Source organism: Pyxicephalus adspersus, chromosome 6, assembly GCF_032062135.1.
Source record: "Pyxicephalus adspersus chromosome 6, UCB_Pads_2.0, whole genome shotgun sequence".
Taxonomy (NCBI): Eukaryota; Metazoa; Chordata; class Amphibia; order Anura; family Pyxicephalidae; genus Pyxicephalus; species Pyxicephalus adspersus.
The window spans coordinates 62,089,192-62,096,654 of NC_092863.1; the positions used below are offsets into that span (position 1 = coordinate 62,089,192).

At 37.3% G+C, this 7,463-nt stretch overlaps 1 protein-coding gene across 1 annotated transcript in view; it reads left to right on the forward strand.

Moving 5' to 3' along the window:
• CEP120 (centrosomal protein 120) overlaps positions 1-7,463 on the forward strand; it is a 52,877-nt gene that overhangs the window by 12,547 nt on the left and 32,867 nt on the right. Inside the window, exons 5-10 of the mRNA XM_072416031.1 lie at positions 528-670; positions 1,135-1,332; positions 3,366-3,590; positions 3,676-3,913; positions 4,464-4,641; positions 5,149-5,298. Coding sequence (XP_072272132.1) covers positions 528-670; positions 1,135-1,332; positions 3,366-3,590; positions 3,676-3,913; positions 4,464-4,641; positions 5,149-5,298 — 1,132 coding nt within the window. The remainder of the gene's footprint in view (positions 1-527; positions 671-1,134; positions 1,333-3,365; positions 3,591-3,675; positions 3,914-4,463; positions 4,642-5,148; positions 5,299-7,463) is intronic.

Below are 7,463 nucleotides of genomic sequence, written 5' to 3' on the forward strand. Positions count from 1 at the left end.
GCTAAAGAAGTGACTGAACACCTCTAATGAGCTCACTAGGTCTGCCCTCTGCTGGAGGCCTTTCAGCATTCTTGTGATGGCTAAATTTTTTGCCATTTCAGACATGCACAATTTTCTAGTTTATTCATTTGGAATATATCTACTTTTTGCAATCGCTTTTAAATTTTTCAAAAAATTTGAATTTAGTATGTGTTTGGTGTTTTATTTTACCTGAAAATATAGGTTTTCCAGACAACTCTGCATAAATATTTGTAGCCATCATATTTGTTCTAATAGTCCTCTGCTTAGGGACTAAAATATAAGATGTTTTAGTGGGTTTAAATATTTTTGTGTGACAAAAAAAATTAAAAAAGTGGACTTTTGAAATGTATTACGTACGTATGTTCTAGCTTCCCCATAGAAATGTAACCAAAATAATGTTTGAATGCCTGCATATCTGACATATCTGAGGCTTAGAAAAGATACCACTGTTGGCACAGATAATGTGTTATCACTTTTCTTTTTGACTAAATAATTTAATTTTTTAGTGGCACCTGGTGGTCTGGATCCAAAGAGTCTTGTACCGATTCTAAATGAAGCAGAGGGCTATCACCAGATTGGGCCGGTGGACTCTTGTAAGGATTACTTTGTACTATCTGTAACTATAGCCTTTGCCACACAGCTAGAACAGGTAAGAATGATCATGTACTACTGGATTACTTGTTATACAAATGACATGCCTGAAATTCTGCAAATTCAAAACTGGTACCCTTTATCAATAGGGAAAATGATTGGATTTAGAGGGGGTGGGGTACAACTTTGATTCCTTTTAAAATAATAGCAATCTATAATCTTATAAACTTATCTCAGGGGGGTGGGGATTGATTTTTTTTTTATTCTTTATGTTTGCTATTCTCTACTGTGTCCAGTGTGTTGATTATTTTTTATTAATGGAAAGGTAGAAAAAGAATAGTGATCTGAAGTCTCCACTCAGACAGTGGTAAACAGAAGTATGGGAGCTGTAGTTTATCGAAGCTTGTATATAATCATCATGCCTCTGATGTGTCTCATTCAATAAGGATGTTTTTATTGCTATTAGCTTTTGTTTAATTATTTTGTGTTTAACTATTATTCTTCTGTCCCGTATCCTTTCAGTTAATCCCCAGCACTTTGAGACTTCCTGAACCACAGCCAGAATTTTTCTTCTACTATTCCTTGCTTGGAAATGATGTTACTAATGAACCATTTACAGACCTTATTAATCCTGATTTTGAGCCAGAGAGAGCCTCTGTCAGAATTCGTAGTAGCAGAGAAGTGCTCTGCATGTATCTTTCTGTTCAACCGAAACTTCAGGTAAGACTGACAGCTCAGGCTACACAATGGGGAAGGATTTCTTTTTATTATCATGCTTCTGTTTTTTTCACACTTTGTATGTTTTTTTTCACACATGTACGTATTCACCTGGATATCGCCAAACAAAATCTGAAGGGGCTGTTAATTTGTTTAAACTGGCTGGTAGGAAATTGTAGGTGGATGGCAGCTCCTCTATTGTAACCCAACTCTTCAGTAGCAGCCCAAAAACAGCCTGGTGGTTACTGAAAAGTGCCAGGAGGTGCACCCGGCTAAAAGGCGCTAGGGAGAACACTGTACATGCACAAGATGCTAGGTCTCACAAGGCTGATTAATTTTCCAGTAATTTTGAATTATTTTTGAAGGCTCATGATATGAGAATTTAGCATTACCAATATTCTCTGCAGTATTTTACTGGTGTTGTAAACACTTTTTAGCAGTTGAAATGTTTTGTGGTATAGTGCATGCAGCCTTCCTGCCAGTGCAAAGTGAAGTTATCAAATCCAATTATGTATACTGTGCTGTTAGGTGTAGTTTACGATTAAAATTGCTAAAAATTAAATTTTATATATTTACTTTTTTTTCATCAAGTATGACATATTGCATTTGAATAGTTTTATATTTACATTTGCAGTCACCGGGTTAAGTGCAAGCCTGAAATGTACTTGTATAACTGAATAATATTGAGGAGGACTTAATCCTCCTCCCTGCCTTCTCTATTTAGGACCGAACAAAGTTTTATTCGGGCACAGACAACCCCAATGCAAGCCGCTTTCTGTGTTTTATTTTTATTTTTGATTTGCTCTAATCTGTGTCAATAAAAAAAAAAAAATTACTGATATATTAAGGCCATTTTAGTTTACCAGGGATGCTGTAAAAATGTTATTTTTCCTGGATCATATTTTCTCTTCTAGCTCATGCACCCAAACTTTAAGTAGTTGCCATGCCTTGAATTGCAGTTCCACAATATACTTATAACAGCACATACTATTTTATAAAAACGTTTCTTATTTTGTGTTGTATTTTTTCAAAAGCATATTCTCTGTGCTACTTCCAGGTATATTGCATTTGTTGTTTTTTTTATTGTTCTGTATTTCAAATAAATTGTTATGCTGCCACCCTGTGGTCACTGTTATAAGTACACTTTTTATGCATTCTCCCACTTGTATGATTAAATTTGCCCTTTCCTGTTGTCCTCTTTCCCTGGTCTGTATAAAAAAACTCTAAAAACAAACATTTATTTTATTATATCTAATTATGCAGTAAAATGTTATTCATGAATTCCAGTTATTTGAAGTTTAGCTGTTTGATGGAGATTGTTTGTTTGTGTTTGCTCCATTGGGCCAATCATAATTGGTTCCAGGTTACTCAGTAATAGAATAGAATAGTTGTAATAAAATTTGTTGGATGCAGGAGTTTGTGTGTTGGTGTTAGCAAATATTATTTTAAATCCGAAGCTCTAGCTGCTGCTTCCTAATCAATGAAATAAATAGTTTCTATAGTGAGAATACTAAATCAGAATACCACATCTCAAATGAATGTCATGGAAAATAGGACTGAAAGGGCTTGCATTGGAGGCAAATCTGAAAAACCACCAACTGGATGTGAGACTTTAAATTTGGGAAAAAAACAATGTAAATAATAAAACATTTTTATTAATATAAAAGTATTAAAATTAGATTCCTTTCATAGGGTCATTTAATACATGAAACCCAACAATTCCCGACAGCACTGGAAAAAATACCATTTGATAGAGGTGGTAAAAGACAATACTCTCAAGGAGCAACCCCTTTTAGAATGCAGAAATTGTGAAAGGGCTGCTTTCAGGGATGGCAAAGATGGACATTTGTGTTGGAACAAACTTCTTTACGCGTTTTGAATGGAAGTGAAAAGACACAAAGTCCAACTTTCCTTATGTCTAGGTTTTTGTCGCCTCTCTTGGTGACAGTGCTGAGAAAAAGTTTTAGTAGTCTGAAAATATTATTTTGATATTTTATGACCTCTTCATTTTGTTTTTCTTTTGTTTTATGTCAAAGATTCATCTTTGTTGCGGTGACCAATCTCTTGGCAGTACAGAAATTCCTTTGACAGGCCTACTAATGAAAGCCAGCCCAGAAATAGAGCACCGTCCAGTTGTTGTTGAAGGGGCTTTTATCCTCAGCCCACCCAACAGAGCAAAGCAGAACATGGTGTCTGTGGCAGCAGAAAGCTCCCCAACTATTGGGGTGTCCATAACCCTCCATAAGGAGGGCAGCCTACAGGTAACTGGATCTAGCGAGCATTACTTAAACAGCAACCTGAAATGATGTCCAAAGATTAAATATCTTTTCATGATTTGTTGCTCAGACTTCACACCGACCTAGAGAAATGAATGAGAGTGTTGTGACGAAGAAAGAACCATCTACACCACAGAAGATAAAAGAATTGCCAGCTCAACCTCCAATGTTCAGTGATTCACCTCCAACCAAGGATGAAGACACAGACAGTGATGTGGAAAGCTTAAAGTCTGTGCAAGCAGATTCTGCTCCTCCTCAGCCACAGACCAGACCAGAGACTTCAGCACCATCTGAACGTCCTCTTCCAGGTAGTTGTTTCTGAATCTTCTATGCCACCCATAATGACTTAAAGCAGAATTGTACTTGTTGGTGGGTGGAAAGCTTCTGCCGTAATCGGCAAATATTCATAGCACGATATGGCACCTCCAGGATCCTGTCATCACTGCGTCCTAGGAAACTGCCATAATCTCCATTGATTCTATGGCAGACTTTTGATCCATGGAGATCCACGAAGATAGCCATTGGATGGCCACTGATTATGTAACTCCTTTGCAGACATTACATTGTCCCCCACAGCTGACTTTGTATGCAAAATTGCACGTCTTTTTTCGTCAGTTCTGCCTCCAGGTGCCTTTTTTTTTTTTTTTAGTTTCCTTCCACCCTAAAACAAATGTTTAATTGAAGTTGAAAGAAATATGAATGCCACTATTGCTGACCTTTCAACGTGCTAGTTATTGAGCTTACAGTTTGATAAATTTAGTGACTAAAAGATATACCAATTGCATACAGTGACTAATGTTAAACGATTTCAATGACTGTTTTATGCAAGTATTTATTTTTTTGTTTTTCTGATCTCAGGTGTCCAGCCTCCTCCATCCCTCTCACATAGCGCACCAGAGGTTGTCCGCAGTCTTTCTGAATCTACTTCTGCTCAAAAAATAGCAATTCCACCAGCAGCACACCACTTCTGCTTCTTACTCGACCTCAGAAGTATCCATGATGTTGATATTGGATTCCCTGTAAACTGCATACTAAGGTTATATCCCTTCCATATTGTAGTTTCCTACACAAACTGCTAAAATAAACTATTGATTGAAGTCTGGGGGCCAACATTGTGGACCTTTTTTTTTTTTTTTTTATAATTCTCCCTGTATTTTGAGACACTAATCCAGAATATGTTTGTTGCTTAGCAAGTCAGTGTAATGAGAGCTTCTAAAACACATCTTTCTTTCTCTGGTTCATCTGTCGGTGACTTAAGGCTAAACCCCAACCTTTTCTTTAGTATTGCACAGTATGTTCTGGTTTTCTCTGATTTCACTTCACACTGTGAGCTTCTACATTGTGATTTGAAAGGAAATTGGCAGCTTTTGTACATGCGATCAGCCTGTTTGCTATTTTTCAAAGTGAAGATTGCCACATCTTCTCTTCTTTCTTTTCCTTTTTTTTTCTCCCCTTTTTTATTTTTGGTTAAGTTGCTACATATCATTTTCTTTTCATCCTAACCCTCTCTGGTTTTGTTTTGTTTTTTTTTTTTTCTATCCAGGTATTCATACCCATTTTTTGGCAGTGCAGCCCCTATTATGACTAATCCTCCAGTGGAGGTACATAGGAATATGGAAGTTTTTCTTCCTCAGTCCTATTGTGCTTTTGATTTTGCAACCATGCCCCATCAACTTCAGGAGAAATTTTTAAGGTAAGAATTCTGGTTGTATTTTATTAGTATTTGTATTTTTGAGTTCTTTTCCTCATGTTCTTATGATAAATGAAGCTGAACTCCAGGCACAAAAACTTTAATATATTTTGAAATAATAATGTATTTTCTCCCTAAATACCACAAAGCATAAAAGATCTGTTTCTGTCCACTACCACCCTTACAAATTTAGATAATATCTTGTAAAGAAACAGTGACCTTATCACTGGACTATACATAGCTTGTGATGACGGCACAGCAGTAGAGCATGTCTACCCACTACAGGACTGAATGTATATAAGACCAGTCACCCTGCAAAGGAGATAAAGCAGCAGTGACTGGGCTTTATTGCTGGAAGCACATGTACAGAATTATAGTTTCACAGTGGAGTACTGCACAGAGTTAAAGAAATACACAAAGCACATATTCAAGTAAGAATACACGTCTGTTTAATGTAGACAATATTTGAGTATCCTGTCTTTTTGTGCTTTATACAAATAACAGCATATGCCAACTAATATTCAAACACTAGATAAAAAGTGAAGTTACAAACATGAGGGGACAGTCTCTTAACTCCATGCATTGTTTTTATATAATGAATACTTTGTTTTATATGTATTTGTTTATATATATATATATTTGTTATATATAATGAATAAGTTTTGTTATATATTTATTGTTAAACAGGATTTATATACATATATCATTTGTTACAAGTGGAAGTAGTAAAACAATAGCACCTGGAAGAGTATAAATAATGCCACCCCATGGTTTGAATATGTAAATATAAATAAAAGAAGCAAAAAAGCTGTTTTTTTTTGGCAACGTAAGCTTACATTGTGATAATTTGTCGCAGACAAATATAAAAGTATACAAAAAAAGTAGAAAAGGTCTTGCCCTTTTAGTATCACGGGTATAGTCAGACCAATCAGCTAGACAGTTTAGATCCCTGACTGTATAACAATATAGGCTTCAATACATGAAAGTATTACGTCTCTTGACCCAACGCGTTTCGCCCTAGTCGGCTTCCTCAGGGGATGTATAGAGATCGTTAGGCGATAAGAATTAGTTGTTTGACCCAGATATATATCATGGACAGTAGATGAGTAGTGCTAATGGTTGAAAACACTCTTCCTTCACAGTGAGAATTCACATTCATGTTATGCATAGTTGCACAGCATGGAGGTGCTGGTGTTCAGAAGATGAAAACTTGAACAGGATATTGCTGTGTATTAAATAGCATTGTAGAAGGCGCTGTGACACATGTGAGGCTCTCAACACGCGCGCCCTCTAGCTAATCACTAATGCTATTTAATACACAGCAACATCCTATTCAGGTTTTTTTTATATATTCGAGGGGCTGCAGAGAAGTTACTGACTTTGCCCCGAAAGAAGAGAGCCAGAGATATGAAATAACACATTTATCTCACATATTCCTCTCTGAGATTGATGCACTTGGTACAGCGTAGTTGCAGCCTTTCTAGACCTCAAACCAGCTCTCAGCAGCATCTTTGACGTCAGAAATGTCCTCAAAACGTTGCCGTTTCAGGTGTTTCTTTAAATTCAGAACAGATAATAGTCCGAAGGGGCCAGGTCAGGTGAGTAGGGGGGACGGTGGACCAATTGGAAACCCAGGGTGTTCAAATTGGCAGCAACGATGTTGCCAGGTGCATTGTCCTGCAAAAAAAAAAGGACCCCTTTGGTCAACTTTCCACGGCGTTTGGTGTTAATTGGCTCCTTCAGCTGGTCCAGGAGGTTAGCATAATACTGTCCGGTGATACTAGAGCCCTGAGGTAGGTAGTCCACCAACAGAATACCGTCTTTGTTCCAAAAAACGGGTGCCATGACTTTTTTGGCCGATTTCTGGGTTTGGAACTTCTTTGGCTGCAGGGACTCGCTGTGGCGCCATTCCTTTGACTGTTCCTTGGTTAGTGGATCATAGATGTGGAGCCAAGTTTCATCCTCAGTCACTAACCTAGCTATAAGTCCTGTGCAGCTTCAAAATGGGCCAAAATGGCTTTGGAGGCTTCAACTCATTCCTTCTTCTGATCACTGTTCAAACATTTCGGCACCCACTTTGCTGAAAGCTTGCGCAGGTCTAGGATAGTGGTGATAACAAACCCAACACATTCCCATGAGATGTCAAGTATTTGGGCTAACTTTATTGC